The sequence below is a fragment of the Dendropsophus ebraccatus genome, chromosome 3 (genome assembly GCF_027789765.1).
Source record: "Dendropsophus ebraccatus isolate aDenEbr1 chromosome 3, aDenEbr1.pat, whole genome shotgun sequence".
NCBI lineage: Eukaryota > Metazoa > Chordata > Amphibia > Anura > Hylidae > Dendropsophus > Dendropsophus ebraccatus.
Genome location: NC_091456.1, coordinates 28249204 through 28272631, shown reverse-complemented (window position 1 = coordinate 28272631; position 23428 = coordinate 28249204). Strand labels below are relative to the sequence as shown.

The 23428-nt window shown below is 43.1% G+C and overlaps 1 protein-coding gene across 4 annotated transcripts in view; it reads right to left on the bottom strand.

The window, feature by feature from the left end:
• Nucleotides 1-23428, bottom strand: part of TTC28 (tetratricopeptide repeat domain 28) — a 511132-nt gene that overhangs the window by 404548 nt on the left and 83156 nt on the right. The window contains exon 1 of one of the 4 annotated variants that reach the window (XM_069961297.1): nt 1633-1860. The exons of the other annotated variants lie outside the window; for them this stretch is intronic. Within the exon in view, the coding sequence (XP_069817398.1) occupies nt 1633-1659 (27 nt within the window). The 5' untranslated portion in view covers nt 1660-1860. Of the gene's footprint in view, nt 1-1632; nt 1861-23428 lie in introns of those variants that run through there. 4 annotated transcript variants of the gene reach the window in all.

The window sequence follows — 23428 nt, the reverse complement described above, 5'->3', positions numbered from 1 at the left end:
TGAATAGCTTTGTGACTTCACATGGTGGATGGTCTTGTATCCAAAAAAAGATACAATGTAGCTTTGCATAGATCCGACGGCACGGATAGCGCCTAATTCATAACCAACCAACATTCCATTCATTACATATGAAATTACTAATTCATAAGGCAATTAACTATGGTTGCATTGCATTACTGGAAAATATGTAAATGTCATTTGAAATATCATTCACCAGATCCAAAGGGGGGAAAAAATATATATATAGCGTACGGCCCATTGTAAGGCATCACATCGGACACCTTTCACAATGACACACGAGAGTATCAATTGTGTAGCAACAAGCTACATAGAGTCATATGTCTCCATAAACCACCGCAGAGGTGGAATCTCTCTCCTTTATTCCTGGAATCCCTAATTAACGGAGAAGCGGCAATATGTGTCGCCACTTTTTCTAACCCTTGAATAAAACGTCTCTAATTAATATTATTCTTTCTAGCTGGTTTTCCAGAGGAGAAGGAACAGGCCTCCTGAGGTCAGGAGGGCTTTATTGCAAAATGTCAGCAGTGTGAGCCAAGGGCTATTTCATCATTTACAACCTATACTTGTGGTCAGCCTGGATATACTATATCTTTCCACTGCAGACCATTTCTAAAAAAGCGGGGCCACTGATTGGTTTTGCATCACTCACACAGTCGGTCTCGAACTATCATAACACGGCATACGCTTAACAAAGTAAGCATCTTTCAAGCAGACATTTAACCTTTTTTCCAGCGCTGGTATGTAAGCCAAAAGTGTTAGTCATGCTACTATTTGCTTTAGATCTATTAAGAAAACATATGTTCCATTGTTACATCTGCTGCTCGCCCCCCAGTGGGCCCCGGGAGAAACTCTCCGAGAAAAGAAAGACACATTAACTGCTTCAGCTCTCGCCTTCAAAAGAGTTAATAAACACTTTGACGCTGGGTCACCGCATATTGTTCCAATAGATAGAGCCGCGTCAATTCAAAAATACATCAATATAAACAATAACAGTTGTTTTGTTTGCCAAAAAGTCTACAAGTAGGCACAGCGACCGTAGCACAGCATAGCTAAGAGAGGTCTCTTAATGTTACGGAGGACACAGTTGGTTGTCGAAAAGGCAGTGCTTTCTTGCTGAGATATGTCAGCAAATAACAGGTTAAGGTATTATTTCCCATTCACCCATAGGGAAGAGGGGATTTTGTCCCTGTACCGTTCTGAGTAATGATACTGATTTGGTCACTCTCAAAGTTTTCCCTTCTGTAATTTACAGTTTAAAAAAAAAAATAAAAGGATCAAGTGCCAGTGAGAATTACATGTAATCCCATCCCTGGTCGGGTCTTCTTAGTGAGAGATCCCTTTTGTAGCAACAGCAGTTGGACGCCCCTTCTCAACCCCTGAGCATTACACGGATTACACCGATATTACGCCGAAAAATTTCAATTGCCCTGCCAACATAATACAAGCAGCGAAATGCAAAAAAAAAAAAAAAGTTAACTGCAGGGCTCAGCTCCGCAAGGAAAGGATTCATAATAAATATGTGACAAGTATCTCCAACTAAAGTGACACTGCAAGCGTAGGGGAGGAGGAAGAGGAGGAAAAACAGACAGTCTCTTTAATTCGTCTACTTACCTTCTTCCTGGGCTGCCATTTCATCATATTTGTACGTAAAAAGGATGAGCATCAAGAGACGTGAGAGATACTTGTAAACGTGGGAATTTTACAGCTGCTGATAGTCATGCTTCCTGCCCCTTTAAATATGTTGCATATTTACTTTTTGGAACATAATCACAAGAAGAAGAAGAGAAAAAATAAAAAAGTGCAGGAAGGAGATCTTGATTCCAGCTTAGTTTAACCAAATCCAAGGAGGCGGAAAAAAAAAAATTAAAAAGAAATATAAAAAAAAAAACAATAATAAATAAAAGGAGCGTCAGCAAAATCAGTTATCTGGATCGGAAGAATTCAGAGTGAGTTGGAAAATCCAATGCTTCATGGTGTTACGTATCGGAAAAGGTTTTGCGGATTTTAGTCAATTCTCTTTTGTCATAAATGCTCACATCTGCAATCCAAGATCTGGAAGTGTCCTGTACCCTCACGCTGCACAGCAGAGATCGGATTTGGTCATCTTGCAAATCCCTCTCCGCTTTCTCTCCTTAAAATCCGCTATCCTCCGAGTGTTCTGCACTTACAGCCGAAGGTTGCCAGCCATCTCCTTGCATCTTTCCCCAAAAAAAGTACATTCCAGGATACAGTTCCATAAGAGGAAAAGAAAAAAAAAAAATCGCACTCCGCTGATGTCTTCAATTTGTAAAATGTTTCAGGAAAGGTTCCGTGTGAACGATTCACGCCGGCTTAAGACGTTGAAAACAGAAACAAAAACAAATCCACCAAAAAAACAGGGAATTTTACTTGGGAAATGCTGGAAGGAAATCCTGCAACAGCAACAAAATGTACTCCTCTACACTAATGACTTCCTTCCCTTCTAGTATATGCAGAGCCCGCACTGTTCTGTTCAAGACATTGCAGCAGCCTGCAGGGTCTTACTGCTAGTCAGATCAGCTACTACTGGGTTACAATATCTGCTTTCATTTACCCTGTGATCCCACTGTGCAAAGGCATACGGAGCTGCAGTAGGATAGGTCTGCTTTAACAAAGCAAATAAATAGTTCTTATCCATGTAAACGTGGCTAGGCTAACATGGTACAATTAAAAATATGTTCATAGATTGCGAGCCCTTATTCCTCTTCGTTTAATAATTCATATGAAATTCTGTAATGTCTGATTGTGTGCTTATGTATCTACAGAATTGTAATGCTGCAGAATATGTAGGTGCTATATAAATATTATTATTATTATTATTATTATTATTATTATTATTATAAAATTATATATATACATAATAATAATAATAATAATAATAATAATAATAATAATAATAATAATAATAATAATAATAATAATAATTTATTATTATGATCATAGAAAATCAATCCAATACTTCTATTCTGATGACTAAACAAATTACCCAGGTGTATAGATACAATGATACAGAACAAAGATCCTTCCTACCAAGCACTTTTACACCTGAATTCTAGGTAGGTCATTGGATGAACCTAAATATTTTTAAAAAAAATTAAATTTCCTTGTAGTGTAGTGAGTTATTATTGGCCATATAAAACAATGAGGGCTTATTATGTATGTACAGTTCGTCCACCATTGTGTACATGTCCACAAACAGGATCTGATATCATGTAACTGTTCTGTAACCGAATGCAAAGAGCAGGTAGTGTCCACGTGCGGGAAGGTCACCGCTGTCAGTAAGGTAGTAACGCTAGACAGGAGTCACTTAGGAAGGTCTAAGGGAGAACACCTACAGAATCATCATGTATAATCTAGATCAAGGGTAGGGAACCTTGGCTCTCCAGCTGTCACAAAACTACAACTCCCATCATGCCTGGACAGCCAAAGCTTTAGCTTTGGCTGTCCAGGCATGATGGGAGTTGTAGTTTTGTGACAGCTGGAGAGCCAAGGTCCCGTGCCCCTGATCGAGACACTGAGGGCGATTTATCAAACATGGTGTAAAGTGAAACTGCTCAGTTGCCCCTAGCAACCAATCAGATTCCACCTTTCATTTTCCAAAGAGTCTGTGAGGAATGAAAGGTGGAATCTGATTGGTTGCTAGGGGCAACTGAGCCAGTTTCACTTTACACCATGTTTGATAAATCTCCCCTATGTGCAATAAACATCACCATTTACACATGACATATGGCTAAAGCATTGAGTTGGCTATGTTCACACATAGTATTTCTGTCAGTCTTTTTTCAACCAAAACCAGGAGTGGAATTGACAGGGTAAAATTATTTGCACAGCTGGGCTAGGTTCACACTACGTAAAAATAACCGCCATCTTTCATAATACCGGACATCATTTCGTCATTGTGCAAAGTCTAGAGGTTATCTGTGGTTAGATTAAGAGGGATATCCAGGATTAGCTACTTTCTTGCAAAAACAGCGCCACCCTGTCCCCAGTTTGTGTGTGGCATTGCAGTTCAGCTTCATTCACTCCAATGAAACTGAGCTGCAAAACCCCCACCCAGACAATAGTGGTGCTCTTGCGGAGATATTTTTCTATGTCTGGATAACCCCTTTAACATGGCTGCTTTCTTCTAGAAACAGCACCACTCCTGTCCTCAGTTTGTATGTGGTACTGCAGCTCGGCTTTACTGAAGTGAAGTGGAAGAAGTGAGCTGCAAAAAAGACAAGAGTGATGCTGTTTATGGAAGAAAGCAGCTATGTTTTCCTAATCCTGGATACGCCCTTTGCAGTTTTTTAATTTTTTTTATTGAAAATTGGCAAATTCTGCCAATTTAATTAATGGTCTCCGAAATCCCATGCAGTAAATACAGCTTTCAGCACACTTAATAGGAGAACCCCGGGCTGGGTGATTTTTGGCAGAATGATGTGGAGGATGAAAGAAGTAACATGCTCTCACCTCCCCTGATCCAGCGCTAGTGCCAGTATCCTGCAGCTCCGGTCCCCCCACTCTTGCTGCTTCTGGGTCTGAGACGTGACGTGCCAGGCCCATTCAGCTAGTCAGTGGTTATAGTGCGGTCCCACCTCGCTCATCTAAACGAAGTGCTCTGCTGATCAAGCCGCCGGCCTTTTAGCACTGCTCCGCTCCCTGCTTCTCCACCCCGGGTGTCGTGGAAAAGCTGGATCCAATTGGATCAAACTTTTCCCGGCATCCTGGGAGGAGTGGCAGGGAGCGGAGCGGCGCTGAAATTTCAAACAAAGTCCTTCCCTTAGTTCAGATGAGCGATTCGCGATTCTAAGTCTATGGGGTAATCCAGAGACTGAATCACAGTCAACCAGTAAAGCATACTACACAGCAGCGCACTAGGTATGTACAGTATGCACTGTGGGTGATTTGGAAACTGACAGCACAGATAAATGCATACCAAATCTGTGCTGTCAGTTTCCATGGCTGCATGAATGATACAAGGATCATTCGTGCAGCCCAGCTGCAAATGTTATTGTGACAATCTCGCGTCCTTGCACTCCCCACATTCACCAGTGGCCTTAGGGACTTCTCATTGGTTCACAACCAGTCTTTCCTTGTATTATCATTGCTAGGTACTAACCACTGCATTCCAGGACCACCCCACAAAGGCCTGCCGTTTTGGAGATGCTCTGACCAAGTCATCTACCTATTACAATTTGGCCCTTCTTACAGTCACTCAGATCCTCACACTTGCCTATTTTTCCTCTATGCAAACACATCAACTTCAAGAACTGACTGTGCACTCACTTCCTTATATATTTCACCCCATTATCACAAAACTCTTCCTTTTTCCTGTACGTGATTTTAATTTTATGGCCGATCGGTGTATGCCACTTTGTTTTTAGATGCACCTGCTGCCATACATACTATGCCCCCCCCCCTTTTTTTATTGCGGCACTCGCATTGCCATTTATGCGTATATCATAGGAGTCTGGATCTACATGGCTGAAAACCAGTCACACTGTACTCAGATAAAACAGGTATAATTGGAAAATCGAGCCCGGCAAATGACAGGAAGGCAGAGATACTGGGCGAGTATAAAATATTTACTCTGATACAAGAACCCCTGGTAAGCAATCTCTTTCTATCTGAATGACTGCTTTCACTGTGGATGGATTATAGCACATACCACTGTGTTTTCATGTCCAGGCACAATCTTTATCACCCTTACCAACCTACCAGTTTTCCGATGAATAATGCAGTAGGAAGCGTCTACTGGAAAGTCTTTTTACCACTGCTGTTCTATTTTATATTGTTTGAGCAACCCTTTCTTTTATTATAGAACATTTGAGTGTTCTTACGAGCATACAATATACGGTCGCTAAACAATGAAACCACCAAAGTTACCATTTCAATATCAGATTTCTAGTCTTTTCTACACTTTCAGATATTTTTTTGCAGCGGATCTTTATTAAAATTCATTGCGTTTTAATACATCCTGAGTGCGGTGGAACAAGCTGCTGCAAGTAGACAGCAAAATAAGGCTCGGTTTAGGCATATTCAGGTCAATTTATGTGCTGCTTATTTCTTTTCTTACTATAGTTGCAAGCTGACGTATTGTTTTTTGTACTAAATCCTACTCACGTTTTTTAAGGGCTGATACACGACATGAGTGAAGAGAGTGCCACAGTACGTTATTGGCTGAGTGGGCTGTCACTGCCGTGTCTCAAGAGAGACAGCCCCGGTGTCCGATTGGGGTATCTGGGGCCCACCAGAGGAAATGATCCTGGGGGCCCACCAATGAAGAACCAGTGAGAAACAACATGTCAGCCAGTGTTTGTGCAGGTTCTAAAGCTGGGGGCCCACCGGAGGATTCTCCGTTCCTCTGGCAGGCCAGTCCGGCACTGGACAGCCTCCTTAGCCAATCACTGGCGGGGCGCTGTCAGTCAGTAATAGGCCAATTACTAACTGACTAAAAAGAGACAGTGGCCGGTCACTGATTGGCTGAGTAGGCTGTCACTCTCGAGACATAAAAAAGTAACAGCCTGCTTAACCAAACACTGGCAGTAGCTCTGTCCCACAATCAGTGATTGCCTGAGTGGGATGGAGGTAGCTGAAGACACGGAAGAGGACATGCGGACAGGTATGTATAGATTAGTTAAGGTTTGGTTCGTGAAGTTCACAAATTTTGCTGTAAAAATTTGAGAACATTGTAAACTGCATTTTTAAAAGGCCAGTATGTGGCCAGTATGTGGTATATGCTTTGATTTGTAACTGTGGCAAATATTATATAGGGAAGACCAACCGCCCCATGTGGAGGAGATTCTCAGAGCATGTCAGATCAGTGCAGACAGGGAAAGGTAGCCCCCGCATGATCAGACATATTCAGCAGGAACATGATGGGGATTCCTCACAGTTACATTTTGCTGGGTTATGTATTGTCCCTCCCCCAAAAGGTGGGGGTGATAGAAAGCGGTTGCTCCTTCAAAAAGAAACTGAACTTATTATTAAATATGATGCGCTTGGCGCCCTGGGTCTTAATACTCGTAGTGATGTGAATATTGCATGAATCCCTATATCCGAATATGCTAGCCAGTGTAATTTGTACTTTATTTTAATGGATGTTTGTTTGTTTGTCACTCACATTGTTTGATAAAGTTGCACACATAAAAGGAAGTGACGTACCAGTCACATGAGGGTTCGTCAAAGCGGCACTAAGCCGCGCAACTGCGGTCACCCACCTTGTCTCCCCCGCTCCCCCTGCGCACAGCAATAAAAGCCGGATGGTCTGAATACACTGCTGGTGAGTGCCTCCTTTTATCCTTTATTCATTGTGCATTTTTAAAAGATTCGCTCATCTCTAATCATGACCAATGCATATGAACAAAACATAGAGACATGGACCATTACTTTACTATTAATGGGATATCCAGGATTGAAAAAAAAATGGCAGCTTTCTTCCGAAAACGGCAAGACTCTTGTCTCTGATTTGGGTGGGGTTTTACAACTCTGTTCCATTGACGTAAATGGAGCTTAATTGCAAAACAACAACCAAACTGGAGACAATAGTTGTGCTGTTTCTGGAAAATAAAAGTGGCCATGTTTTTCTAATCCTGGATAACCCCTTTAAAGTGTTTAGGGGTAATGTTTCTCCTTGTGGAAATAACCAGGTAAATCTTATAGGCCAGACAATGTTCCCTTGGAAGGAAAAAACTGGCTCTTTAGGGCCACCTACTGGACCTTCTAAGTCTATGTCTAACCCTTTAGAGATCATTGGGTTAAACTACGCAAAATAGCTATAAAGAAGCTATCTCCAATAGACAGGCAGCTTTCTTTCTTCTCTGTCCTAGGGAGCATTGTCTGGCATATGACTCCCCTGACCAGTTGGCTGTCTTCACAAGAAGAAACATTACTTCCCAAGATATACATCAAATGCCTTTCACCCTGCCAACTAGCACTATGTTCTGTACTTATGAGGAGTACACAGAAACAAAAGCAAGAACCCTAAAACAACTGTATACTGATTTGTAGTGTTGAGTGGACTTGCCAAAGTGTTTGGGTTCGTCAACGTCCTCCAAACCCGAATAGTATTTGACTCCTGGTGGCTGGTGAAGTTGGATGCAGCCTAGGGCTGCCAAGAAAACATGGATACAGCTTATGGCTGTATCCATGTTTTCCAGGACTTTCTTTGGCGGCATGCAACTTCACCAGCCACCAGGAGTCAAATACCGAGTATTTGGGTTTGGAGGACGTTGACGAACCCGAACACTTTGGCAATTTCACTCAACACTACACATCTGGGGTTTGGAGGATATTGCTTAACCCAAACAGTTTGGCCAGTCCACCCAACGCTACAGATGAGTCCTCTTTCTTTAGAGAAGATGCTGGTTTGGCTGATAATCATGTTTCAAGGTTCTTATAGTTCAGGCACAGACTTACAGGGTAGCTGCTTACAATAGATGGCACTAGAGAGCCAGGTTTCTTCCTTAAAGGGGTTATCCAATGCTACAAAAACATTGCCACTTTTGCACCACTCTTGTCTCCAGATTGGGTGGGGTTTGAAACTCAGTTCCGTTGAAGTAAATGGAGCTTAATTGCAAACCACACCTGAACTGGAGACAAGAGTGGGGCAAAAGCGGCCATGTTTTTGTAGCACTGGATAACCCCTTTAATTTGCAGGAAGGTTCAAACAACCAAAAGCCTACATAATCCCTTATTGAAAACATTAAAGCAAGGTGAGCCTTCCACAGACTAAGAACCGCACGAGCCAGCAGAACATAAACTGCATTAAAAATGCCAAAATGGTAAAAAAAATTGTGTCAATTTAGACCTTACTGACAATTTTATGGCTATAGATAGATATATCTAAGCGTATTGAGAAAGCTGGACTGGCTTTGATCACTGTCCCTGGAATTCTCCCTTAGGCTAGGTTCACATGTGGTGTACTTGCTGCATATTTTCAATGCAGATTCCACAACAAAGGACAATACATTGCGTGTAATCTTGGTAAACGCCATTCACACACTTTACACAAACCTGCCCAATATTAGCAGCATTCTGGAAATGTTACGATCTGCAGCACGCTCTATGTGATCCAGAGGAGTTCTGCATTTCTTGTCACCGTTTGCTGCAGACTTCACCTACTCTGGAATGAATCATGACGTAACTCCAGATGTTACTGATTTGCTGCAGACTTTCTCCAAAATGTGTGAACTTGCCCTTAAACGATGTCCAATATGATGTACACTATTTTTTTTCTGTTACTCTACCACACTTCAAGTTTTGGTATTCTAGGAATTAGGTGTTTTGAGGGGATCTGGAGTAGCTCAATTCCAATATTGCTACATGACCTGATGGCAGAGCCAAATAGTGGACGGTGTATTCACTGTGGTAATAACAGAGAATGAGGAGAATGAAGAATACATCTGTATATGGTGGCATCTCTGCAATCCGGAGGAATACCTTTGGAAAAATGATGTTCCTCTAATTTTGACGTATTTAAAATGTGCATATCCCTACTGAATACTATGGAAGCTCATTGCCCAAGTTCTGTGACACCTTTATAAGCATCAAAATGTGCATTAAAAAAACCTCTCTGTGAATATAGCCAAATGGCCATATTAGACGGGCCGGCATTCACTGGAAGCGAGCTTACCAGGCCTATTAGAAAGCTTAATAATCATGCTGTTAGGGCTGCATGGACATCATTAGCAATGTCCGTGCAGCCCTTGCTTTAAAGTTTTGAAACATTAAAGATGTTCTATACTTACCTTACTCCTGCTTATTCCCCGTTCAGACCCCATTGAAACTTTCAAGCCCGCCTCTGAAACGACAGGCCGCTCAGCAAATAACTGGCCATGGCGCTGCCCTGTCTCGGCCAGTGATTGGTTGGGCAGCCTGTCACAGAATTGGAAGTGTCAGCTGTGGCTGCGTTGAGTGGGGAATGCAGGCAGTAGGACACCGGGGAGTGTGGAGAGGTAAGTATAATGTTTTTTATTTTACTTTACACTGACATCAGCCGATATTTAAACTTACTGAAACACAACGATCAGTCGATGATCGGCTCCTCAACTGATCGTTATCGTTATTACACGGGACCATATTTGCCCAATTCTGCCTGACTGGGCAAATAATCCCCCAGTGTAATAAGCCCCTTAGTCTTTTAAACCCTTAGGGCCAGTAAACACAACGTAATTCCGCGGCAGAGAGGCCAGTTCACACTGAGTAAACACAGCGTAATTTCGCGGAAGACCTCTTCGCCGTGGAACCCCGCCATGCTCAGTGTGCTGCTATAAGTAAATGAGAGGGCGCACGCTCGTCCGCTGCCGCCACTCTCGTTCAAAGAAGTAACATGTTACTTCTTTAAGCGGAGAGGGAGTGCACCCTCTCATTCACTTACAGCAGCACACTGAGCATGGCGGGATTCCACGGCGGAGAGGTCTGGCCCTTAGACCTGGTGTACTCATATACTAGTCTTAGATAAAGCCCCACCCCCCTTTCCCTGGATGGATTTACTAAGAGACGCATGCCTCTTAGTAATGCCAGTTGGCCTTGCACCCAACGCAGCTATTGGGCAAAAATGTACACCTGCTCTGGTTTATACCTGTTTCCAGGCATAATAGTTGATAAATTAGGCACAAGAGAAGGCCATGCCTCCTCTCTGCCTTGCCCTACAACTTCAACTTCAACCCTCCACCGGCCCGCCCATCAGGCAAATAGGGGTTTGCAGCTGGCATAAGCCATAAAGAAGGCAAGAATCTTTGTCTTCTCCATAGTGCATGCCATTGTGGCATTGTTATTAAATCTCTCCCTTAGTGGTAAAGGGGTTAGGGTCCTATTCCACGGGCCGTGCAGGGCCCGATCAACCATGTAAACGAGCGCCGATCTGCTAGATTGGCGCTCGTTTACTGGGCCTATTCCACAGCCCAACAATCATTTAGCGAGGGCTGCAAGGACATGGTTACCGATGTCCTTGCAGCCCTTGTTTCATACATTACCTGTCCAGGCGCAGGTCTTTTCCTTCTCCCGGTCCCGCGCCACAGCAGCTTCGGAGCGGCCTGGCTGAGGTGACAGACCGCTCAGCCAATTACTGCCCGGGACCGCTGCGGTCAGTGATTGGCTGAGCGGTCTGTCAGTTCAGACAGGCCGGTCCGAAGCTGCTGCGGCGCGGGACCAGGAGAAGAAGAAGACCTGCAGCCTGGACAGGTAATATATGATGTTTTTGAAATCGTCTATTCCACGTAGCGATGCGCGGGTGGCGAACAATGATTTAGGTTTGAACATAAAAAACGATCAGCCGATGACACGATCATCGGCTGATTGTTCTCTCTATTCCACGGAGCGATAATCGGATGAATCGGGTCAATTCGGCCGATTATCGCTTTGTGGAATAGGCCCCTTAGAGTAACAAAAAAAAAAAAAAAAGTATCCCCCTCTACTGGACCTGGTCCCTGGTCCTTTTGACTGGGGAGTGGAGCAATTCCTGCAGGACAGCATATTATCAGTAACCAAGAGCACTGGGGACCGCGAGAAATCAACATGGTAGCTACAGGGAATGCAAGTAACTTTCTTTATTATTCTTACCCCACCCCCAGTAACCTATACATTTTTTTTGTCCCCAGATAACACCTTTAATGTAAAACTCCATGTTATAAGACGTCATGATAAATAGCTGAACAGAAAGTGGGCTAGTTTCTCCTCCAGCTTCTCTGAGATGAATGATATGGTAAAAAACCACCCTTTTCTATATGCATATATGCATCACCTAGGTACAACTCACGACCCTTATCTGTGCCTACACATTTCTCCACTGACAATTTGTTGACTGTCATAAAGACCTAATTCCCGGGCTATGTTTCCTAATATGTTTTCCTCTCGCACTTACAGACAGAGCATGATTCAATGATATGGCGGTACAATAGCTAATTATCTATAAAAATAAATTAGAGCAATATATAGCAGTAATTATTGTACAGAACAACCTGTGCCGGGACATAGATCACAGCTCGGGATTGTCATCTTGATGTTAGGATCAAATTAATATAATCAGCAATAAAAGCAAGGAGACGTCTTGCCAGGGAAGGAAACTACTTGTGATGGTTTCGAAAAGAGCTCTCTCCAATCTCATCTTCACTAAGCCCTGTAATGTGTACTGAAAAACAGCTCACATGCCCACAACCCTAAGCAGTATTAGGGGTGACGTAAAATGGCCTATCCTTAGGGCCCCATTACACAGAGCGATAATTAGCCGAATAGGCAACGAGCAGCCGATAAAACGATCATCGATGCGTGGCCATTGGCCGATGACTTGACAAACAGTTTACATAACCAGGTTCCCGGTGTTCTACTGCACTCTGCTTAATCACCAGTCCTGGGGTTGCAGCTTCAGAGCGGCCTGTCTGAGCTGACAGGCCTCTCAGCCAATCACTGGCCACGTCAGTGGACCGAGGATTAAGCAGAGTGCAGGAGAACACCGGCAATGTGGACAGGTAAAGTAAACTGTTTGGGCAAGGGCTGCATGGACATCGCTAACGATGTCCTTGCAGCCCTTGCTAAACGATTATCGGACCGTTTAATAGGCCCAATAGGCACAGATCACTATCTTTTATGTAGTATTCCATAAATTACGGAGCACTATGGATGCATATCGATTGTGTGGGCACATCCGAATACGCTCACATCCAAATTCCCAGATGTACAAAATGGAGCGTGCGCCACGAGCCGCACACTCCATTGTGTGCACTGACGGTTTTTTTTACAGCTGCTATTTATTCATTTATACTATGTGTATACACTCGGCCGAGATTCCGTAGAAGGCAGCACTACGTAAGTTCCGTGGTAATCACGGACTTTGTTACAACGGCGGTGATTATTACGAAATTTACGTAGTGTGAACATAGCCTAACAGCGCAGACAGGGGGTGGGGGGAACACAATAGAGAACCAATACTTAACGGTCCCTATGCCCCCGCACTTCCGCATCACCAGCCTCCTGGACTCTGCTGGATGCCATCTTCTCTCCTTTTCTTGATACTTCACAACTCAGCAGGAAAGTGCGGGAAAGACCCCACCCAGCCAGACAGTGACTCTAGCGGGGGCCCCCCATTGCAATGACGGCCGCCATAGTATGTTCAACAACGGCCATTATTTTTATAGTCAAAATTACAGCCATGGATTTGAGTATCAAATCATGGCTGTTAAAAATCACTGTGTGAACATGGCCCAAGTCTGCAAGATCTAACAAATCTTGGGTGCAGGAGCACAAAAACATTAGTGTTGAATATTATGAAACCATTATTTGAGTATGTAAAATTGTAATTGAGCAGACAAAAAGGAAGCCTTATAACTAGATTATGAGCTGACATACAAAAGGAGCTGTCAATTAGGTGTCTCCTCCTAATGGAGGCCATGTGGGCACTTCAAGACGCAAACATTTTATAGATGAGAAAATTGGAAACTGATCCAAGTGAAAGCATACAGCTGACCACCGAAACAAAGACGTGACATGGCTCCCTTTGTCTTCACAATCTCATTAGTCATTTAAGCCTACACATCAACTGGATAAGAAGGACCCACTTTGGTACAGCACTGGAAATTGTTTTTGTGCATAAAATGTCTTCAGGCACATAAAAAAAAACTTAAAGACTATGCAAAAGGTAGAATAGACTATTGAAAAGATAGCAAAAACCCTTGACATTCTCTCTTTGGAGGCCATTTACTGCTAAAGTAAAAAAATAAAATAAACTGGTGGGTTGTCTACTTTGGACAGTGCCTAGACAAGCAAAAAAAAAAATAAACTACTTGAAGGATAACCCCTTTAAGCATTAGATGCATTATACAGACATAAACTGGTATTTAAAATGGATTTTCCAAACCAGAGAAGATGGCTACTAAACTTTTCCGCGCATCTTCGACTGATTGCCTCTCCAAATGAATGGAGACCCGAACTTCCAGTTTAGCAGTGGATTTCTTCACTAATCTGGAAGAACCCTGTTAGGGCTGGTGTGCATGCCCCCGCCTCCTAGGGCGTGTGTGAGTGCCGGCTGCCACAGATTTAAATGGACAGTACGTCTCTAATTGGTTGTGCACCTAGTCACCTCCAGTATAAATGTGCACCTGCCCTGCCATTCCCTGTTGGAGCCTCTGCATACTTCAAATAGATGCCCATGATTCCTACCCGTGGTTTCTACCTGTGGTTCCTGCTGCCTGTAATTCCAGCCCGTGACTGCTGTCCTAGTTCTAGCCGTGAGTCCTGCTGTGTTCCTGTCTGCCTTCCCGTCTATGAGCACCTCGCCCGCCGCCGGCAGCAAGCCAAGCCAGGGGGTAATGACTTGCCACAGCAAATCCAACCCACTTTGCAGTGGGCACTGGTGAACATCAGCAGCCCCTTAGTCTCCGGTCCCTGGTGTGGCTTACACCATCGCTAGTGGCAGATTAGCGCATCCATTACTCCTGCCATGACAAGCTTGTTGTGACAAATACACTTTAAGGCTGCCTTCACACATAGTTTTTTTTTAAGTATCACTGCAGTTTTTTAGCCAAAACTGGTCCACATTTTTACTGTCTATTTAACATATCCAACAAAGACGGATGGTAAAAAAAGTATGCAGTTGTATGCCATCTATTAGGATCCCTTTTCCATTGACATACAATATAAAAGAAAAAAGTAAATTTCTTTGTGTGACAGCAAAGGCCTGGATGCTTAGAGGCTATGAAGCTATGTTCACACACAGTAAGGGTGATATTACACGGGCCGATGGGGGCCCGATAATACCTGTAAACGAGCGCTGATCTGCTAGATCGGCGCTCGTTTACTAGGCTTATTACACGGCACGATAATCGTTTAACAAGGGCTGCATGGACATCGCCACCGATTTCTTTGCAGCCCTTGCTTAAACTGTATACATTACCTGTCCAGGAGGCAGGGCTCCTCTTCCTCTGTGCTTCTCCCCAGGTCCGCACGCTCCAGCTCCAGTTTTGTCCCCTACACCTTTTCCTAAAAATCCCTTCTAGAGTATTGACACTGATTTGTTTTGACTCATTACAGGAGTATCAACTAATGTTCTCAAAAATACATGTATATGTATTATATTAAAATAAAATTGGATGCTTTATGCCAGATCATCCACAAATTGACGTAATTACATTTTTGCCACTTTTTCGGCTAATTGTATACATTTCCATAATACTAAACACACAATCGAAATTAACATAATAAACTGTGTTATTGCATAATTTCAGCTTCTGATGATTACTTAGAAAACCAGTAAATTATTGATGCACTTTATTGTAAATGCCAACACTGATGATTTAAGGACTGATTTAATGAGAGTTTGGCTAATTGTAATAGAAACTAGTATTAGATGAGATGATAGGACTAGTTAATAGACAACGGGGCAATTAACTTTATTAGCTCTTAACTAAATAATTCTATAAGAATCAGCATAACAAAAAAAGGCAATTAAAAAAAATACACTTATACTCATTAAAGGCTTCTTAGAGCCCGCGCAGCTCTGTCACTACAGTGCTGTGGCGATTTAAAGAGTTTCCACGCTGTCGGCATGGTATTGACACATCGTGCCGGAAAGGGAAACAATCCATTACAGGCATTCACTATTCGTAGGTCCGCAAAATCTACGGACATGTGTGAGCAGCCTTAGAGCTTGTTCCTACATCCCATATTTTACAGGCCCTAAGAACGGGGAAGCCCTGTACAGTGCCACAGAGATTCAGTTTCCCTGCTCCCGGCATGATATCGATACATCATGGGCTTCCCCACCCGCAGGGTCTGTAAAATATTGAACGTGGCTTAGGGCTGCAACCAACTTCTTCTGCCACCAGTAAAGAAATGCTGCATGCTCATGTTCAGGCAAACCCAGCCGAGCTTGAGGTTCACTCATCTCTTTTGTGTACTTTAGGAGAATTTTGTCAATGATAAACTTTTTGCTAATTAACTATACTTCTGTTCATCTATATAAAAGTCTATTTACAGTCACTAACTTGCTGCGGCCTGTCGGCCTATGTAAGAGGGACTTAAGGAGTGTTTACAGGATGCTGCCTCGTGATAAATGATGCTACAGAAAGAGCAGACAGGAAGCAAATGCAGAACATGCTGCAACCCCACCGTGCAATTGTCTGCAGTGAAATTAGATATTCTGCAACAGCTTTGGGTGGAATGGCAGAAGTGCTGCGGGAGGGGAGTAGGCAGGGTGGGAGAGCTGTGATGGAAAGCTGATGGAACACATTTGTTCTCAAGGTTGCAAGGGATCCCAGTTTTTGGCTTCGCCCAAGATCAGATGCCCTGTGGATTGGCATGCTTGAGTCCAATTATTTGGCATTCAAAAACTGAATGCTAAAGAAGCCATAGGCTGTATCCATGTTTTCCTGGACTCCCTATGGCTGCATCCAACTTCTTCAAATTTGGAATGATCGGACTCGAGCATGATCATCTTTCCTAAACATGTATATACCATACTAAACATACCAAGAGTAATTTAGGTATTGAATCACTTTTAGGCCGGGTTCCCAGTACGTATGACACCTTCAACTCTCCATTGTGTGACCTGTCAGGCTTGTGAAGCTGCTTTTCAATGAATAGCGGCCCCCCAAAACTGACGTCATTTTTTTGCTGTGGGCGCTAGGGATCCCGGACGGAGCGTATACTATGGGGGAGATTTATCAAACATGGTGTAAAGTGAAACTGGCTCAGTTGCCCCTAGCAACCAATCAGATTCCACCTTTCATTTTCCAAAGAGTCTGTGAGGAATGAAAGGTGGAATCTGATTGGTTGCTAGGGGCAACTGAGCCAGCTGTACACCATGTTTGATAAATCTCCCCCAATGTGTATACACTCCGGCCGGGATCCAATTCATCCAAAAACAACGCATCTTTTGCAACAACGGCCGTGATTTAGGCAAAAGATACGTTGCGTGAACATACAACTAATACAACTAATATACCTTAATATACGTTACTTGTGAGAGTCTACAAGCAGTACTTCAGGACATGTAGACTTCTCCTGTACTGAATACGTGTGAAGCCTATAGACTGGTGTAAATAAAGGATGTAAGAATAATGCAGCACCAAAGGTTGACAACATGGGTTGCTTTCCTGGATCACTAGCTGCGCTATATTGTGATGCAGATCTTTCTAATTATTTACAGAATACAGAATGTAAAGGAGAGACGTGTGATTGAAAGTAGATACTGGCCTAGGAAGATTACGCCAGAATGTTCTCACTCAGCATCTTGGGCTGACAGTCAAAATAAGGCAATTAAAATAATAACAAAAGAAAAGCCACATAAAGTAGACAGCTCGTGACCTCTGGCTTGCTGGCTTGACCCCTTAGAGGTCTTGATCTAATCCAGAGAGCAGGGACACATGAGACTTCATTTACAGTTGCAATGGAGCAAAGAAAAAAGTATTCTGACATCACAACAGGACAACAATAGCAATGAGTCATAGGAGAAAATACATGAGGCGTGTCGTTTACCAGCTGGATGAGGATATTTATCTATACTGCTCATTTACTTACTGGCTGTATTAAACCAGAGATGTGGAAACATCAGGACAAGACAACTATTGGGCTGTAAAAAGTGGGGAAAATTTTAAATAGTAGGAAAAATTTATGTGAACACCCCCCCCCCCCCTTCCTCCCACTGCCTTGTCCCATGCACACTTACTTTTTTATTTTATTTTTTTTGCTTTTATAGAAAGTAGTAATTATTTAATTTTTTTCAATGCAAATTAATAAAATTTATTCCAATTTTAGGCAATGTTCACACAATTTTTTTTCCCTCTCCATTTAAAGGAGACCTGTCACCCCCCGTGCCGGGGTGACAGGCTCCCGACCCCCAGTTACAGCCCCCTATACTCACCTGATCCCACCGTGTCCCGCTTCCTGATTCGGTCGGGTCACGGAGATATGAGCGCCCAAAGCCCGGCGCGCACGCTCACAGGAGAGTCCGATGCTCATAGAGAATGAATGGGGAGTCCGATGCTCCGTCATTCTCTATGGGCATTGGACTCTGCTGTGAGCGTGCACGCCGGGCTTCGGGCGCTCATATCTCCGTGACCCAAGCAGCTCAGGAAGCGGGACCCGGCGGGATCAGGTGAGCATAGGGGGCTGTAACAGGGGGGTCGGGAGCCTGTCACCCCGGCACGGGTGGTGACAGGTCCTCTTTAAAATGACGGACAACATTTCACTGCTTGGCCGCTCATCAGTGCAGGGACGGTTGTTGGTACATTATTCTAGTTCAGGTGGACTGACTGGCCTTTGGGTGTGTCTTTAATTGAAAAGTCCATTGAATTTAATATTAAGGGTATAAACCCACACACCGTATATGCAGCGTATTTACTGCTGCGATACACAGCAAACTCGCAGCAAACTCGCAGCAAAATCGCAGCAGATTAGATCTAAATAACTGAACACAGCATCAAATCTGTACCAACAAATCTGCTGCGTATTTGTTGCATATCTGCTGCATATACGGTGTGTGGGTTTATACCCTAAAAAAGGATGGGGGAAAAGAAAAATTGTGTGAATAACAAAAAAAAATAACGTTTGCTGTTTGCAATTGACGTCCGAAAATAATTGACATGATCATTAATTTTGTGTCCGCGCAGATAACGTTCGTCATTTTATATATTTTGTGCATTGGATGTCTGTCATAAATAAATCATGGCGATAACAGGCGTCTTTTTAAATAGAAAAAGCGGAGGCCTTTTCTCTTTTTGTCATGTTGTATGACTATGGCCTTACCATGTTATCATTATAAAATCTGATTGGTTGCTAGGGGCAACTAAGACAGTATTACTTTACATCAGTTTGATAGATCTCTGTATAAATGCAAATAAAAGTATTGCTAATATTGGATACACAATTATTATGTGGTAACAAGTCTACATTGGAAATTTGAATAAAGCTGACATGTATAAAGGATTTATTTGTAGATTAGGAGCTGAACTGTGTTATATACTGGCAACTGATATCGCGAAAAGCGGGCAGCGTTTTGAAAAATAGACTTTCGCCACCGTGATCTGTGTTCTGGCGCTGACCAGGAAGTGTGAAAAAAATTCACCACTTTAACTGGTACATTCTCTTTAAATTATCCAAACAGTATGGTTTAGGGACTGGTTCTGGGTTGTTATATAGGCTGGAGATGGCTAAAGAGACAAGAGGCCAAAGACGTGATGTCACTCACTCGTCACTGGATTTGCTATCAGCAAGACAGAAAGATAATGCTGACTATAGACAATGTATAGCAAGGCGGTGTCACATAAGGCCCAGGTTTGGGGAACAGCCTATGGTTAAAGATGAGCAAACCAGGTTTCAAGTCGATCCGAACCCGAACATTCGGCATTTGATTAGTGGCGGCTGCTGAACTTGGATAAAGCTCTAAGGTTGTCTGGAAAACATGGATACAGCCAATGACTATATCCATGTTTTCCACATAGCCTTAGGGCTTTATCCAAGTTCAGCAGCCACCGCTAATCAAATGCCGAATGATCGGGTTCGGATGGACTCGAGCATGCTCGAGGTTCGCTCATCTCTACCTATAGTATAATCAAAGGACAACTCCGGCGTCAGGACTTCCGAGGTCCAATGGCGTGCGCACCGCCAGCCTTTTCATTGGCTGGATCGCATCACATGGCTTCCAGCTTGCTCAGACAACCAAACCTGAGCAAACTGGAAGCCATGTGATGTATTCCAGCCAATGAAAAGGCTGCCGCTGTGCACACGCATCAGCAGCCTTTTCACTCCCATTCATCGTCACAAAATGGCGGCGGGAGAAGAGGATGGGGTCAACAGTAAATGTGTAAGTATTCCAGGGGAAGGGGGGGGGGCAGAGGCAGAACGGCTCTAAAGCCCCTATTACACGGGGCGTCTGGAGGAGCAAATGAGTGCTGTCAGAGCTCGTTTGCTCCTTGTTCCCCGCTTGCTGCCACTTGCGGCAGCGAGAGGGTGAGAGACAGGGGGCGCAGATAGCTAGATCGTCTGGGCAGCCCATAACATATAGCAGTGGTCTTCTGTCGCCACTCCTATTCCACGGAGCGAGGGCAGCATATCGCTGCTATATGAGTCGTTTGTCTTTCAACATGTTGAAAGTCAAACGGCTACGATGATCAGCCGACATTGTTTTTGTCGGCTGATCATTGTGTTCTATTACACAGGCCGATTATTGGCCGAATACAGCCGATAATCGTCCCGTGTAATAGGGTCATAACACTGTCAAGCTGTTGTCCATATCTTGGGAGCTTATATTTATCCAGTTATGATGCTGAGCGGACACTGTGTACAATCTCCAGTATAGCAGAACGTCAGTCTGATATGAGCTTCATACTGTAAACATCAGACTCGCAGCTCAAACTGATGATTTTATATTAGGGATGTGTAGCTCTAGGCTCAGTTTATATTGCTGTAGAATAAGAACAGGATTTTATCTCTTTTTGTCTTCCCAAATAAATATACTATATAGGAAATGGATTGTCTTTTGTACTACGGGTGTAGTAGGGACTGCTTTATATGTATACAGACAGTCCTGTTCTATATACCTCTGGGAATCAGACACATTACATTAACCTAATTTCCATTGATTAAATAAAGCAATTCTGTGATTTTCAGCTATATGTAGTTCTCTTGTCACCAGTCCACCCTCCCCCCCCAATTTACAAAAGAGAGTTGCAGGTGCACAATATGATCACTGAAACTGTGCCTGGGGCTGAATACATTGGGATCAATCTTGGGACCTTAGTCCTGACTCCTCACATTGGGATTTGTGGTACTAATGATGCATTCTGTACAACAATAAGACCATAACTACATAATACAAAGTCATACTGTCTATCCTGGGTCCATCACCAGAAGCAAAACATTTAAAAAAAAAAAAAGCTTGCCTCTATGTCCACCCATTTTATTGTTTGTGTGTTTTCTTATACAAAAATGTACATTCAGAATAAAGTGTCCCTGTCATTATAACTTTCAAAATCAAATCAGCAGTAGATGTGATATAAAGCAGTTATTATGGAAAACACGGCGCTTCCTGTTTTCTGACTCGTTTTTTCTCAAAAAACAGGAAACAGTCAGAAAACAGGAAGTCCTTTATATCCCAGGCCATCTGAGCGCTGGCAGAGAGAAGATAGTCATGTGACTGATGAACACATTGAGCCGTGTCTCTCTGTACTGGCCGGAATTCCTGTGTTTAGTTTGTTTTTTTAACCACCACAAGTCAGAAAATCTGCCTTCAGGAGACCGGACCTGGATTTCTGGTAAGTTCAGCTTTGTTTTACAGCAGGATAACAACAAAAAAAAAATAATGAATGGAAATTGCAAACTTGCTTTATATCATATCTACTGTTGGTTTAGATTTTGAAAGTAATAATGACAAGGACACTTTAAATCCTGCCTGCCTGAAATTGTCACATACATACTCTAGGAGTTGGGCATAGGCACTGAGGGACAGACAAAGGGACCCCAGGACCTGGATCAAAGACAGGGACAGACGGACATAGCCCAAGCCCTAGCCTCCCAATATTGTCCCTGCCTACTTGCCGGACTTGTGCTAGGCCGCAAGCGACAACTGGGCGTCAGTCTCTACGCTTGGTAAGTCAAATAAAAAACCAAGTGACCAGTTGAAAAAAATGGCAGATACACGTCAAACCGGAGATAGCAGAACAGTACATAAACGGGCGTCAGATAAATAGGCAAAGATGTTAGAATTCAAAATAATCTAATACAGTATAAGCACCAGCTCGAGAGATTATCGCAAGCAAGGACCCAAGTGAACCTTTATAGGATGTCAGGGCCCCAGTCCAGGGAGTGATTGGACCAGCCCTCTGACATCCAGACCACACAGAACAAAGACTGGTAAGGAGGGAAGGTTAAGGCTGAAGGCAACAGTCTATCACCACTCAGTCTAAACTACCTGTAGCCAAGGAATAAAGCTAGCAGAAGAACCCAGAGGGGTGTGGTCGAACATGTCAATGACCAAAGAGCAAGTACTGGTATAACACTGTTCAGACTAATGCAAAGGAAACATACAACCAACAGCGCAGTCTTGGCCATATTTTACTGGTAGAGGACCACGCGGAGGCCTGAACAGGCACGGGCATACCGTTAAACTTAGTGAATAACCCCTCAAAATTGCCTTAAAAAATTGGCAAAAATCTCTTCTAGAGAGGGGGGTCTCTCCAAAAAGATGGCCAGTGGGTTTAGTACATGATGGGACTGAAATCTGATCTCATTCCAAGAAATGGTCTTCTCCCAATCCACTGTATATACTGTATATCTATACACAAACAAATATCCACGTGAATTTGTTTATACAATCCTAAAATTAATCGTCCACACAAAAGTCCCGTACATTCAATCTGATTTCCCTATGTTTACAATGGCTTCGATGGTGTTTGACTAAAAAGGTATCATACATGTTAAAGGATAAAATTAGAGCAATGTACACAAATACCTTCAGTGAAATTAAGCAAAAATGTATACAACGCTCCGTCTTGTATAAGCATCTGTTGTCCAGGTGAACAAACTTATACGAGAGTTTCGGATCATGTCTATGCTCATGCTAATAAGTACAAGCCTTTATGCCATTATTCTTCCACACAGATCGTGTGTCACTGATACTTACCAAACACACAATTCTTCTTATATTGTGGGGGGCCATAGATAATTTACAGGCATGTCACTGGTGAAATACCACCCCATTACTCTATATGGTGACGGCAACGACTTTCTGTGATATCCATAAAGATTATGTGCAGATGTTACATTAAAGAAAGCTCGGGAACACATTGTAGAACAGGGATTAACATGAAATACACACTATTATTATCTAATTATTTTAACATACAACTGTATTTCTGTATTTAGGGCATTAACTCCTTCCCCCATCATGCCTTCTGGGACTTAAAGCGACTCTGTACCCACAATCTGCCCCCCCTACCCCAACTGCATGTACCATCAGATAGCTGCTTTTAATCAAAAATCTGTCCTGGGGTCTATTTAAAACAACTTTTAAACTTGCAGCCCTGTGTCAAATTGGCTTGGCCTAGAGTGTCTATACCCTAGGCTTGCGGCTTGCCTCGTTCCTTTCTCCCCGCCCTCTTCACCATTAGGAATGCCCCATGCAGGATTTCTCCTAATTATTACTTGTCTGAACACTGCACTGGTGCCTTAAAGGAAAAGTCCGGCGAAACTTTTTATTAAAGTATTGTATTGCCCCCCAAAAGTTATACAAATCACCAATATACACTTATTACGGAAAATGCTTATAAAGTGCTTTTTTCCCCGCACTTACTACAGCATCAAGGCTTCACTTCCTGGATAACATGGTGATGTCACTTCCTGGATAACATGGTGATGTCACTTTCTGGATGAGATGGTGATGTCACTTCCTGAATAACATGGTGATGTCACTTCCTGG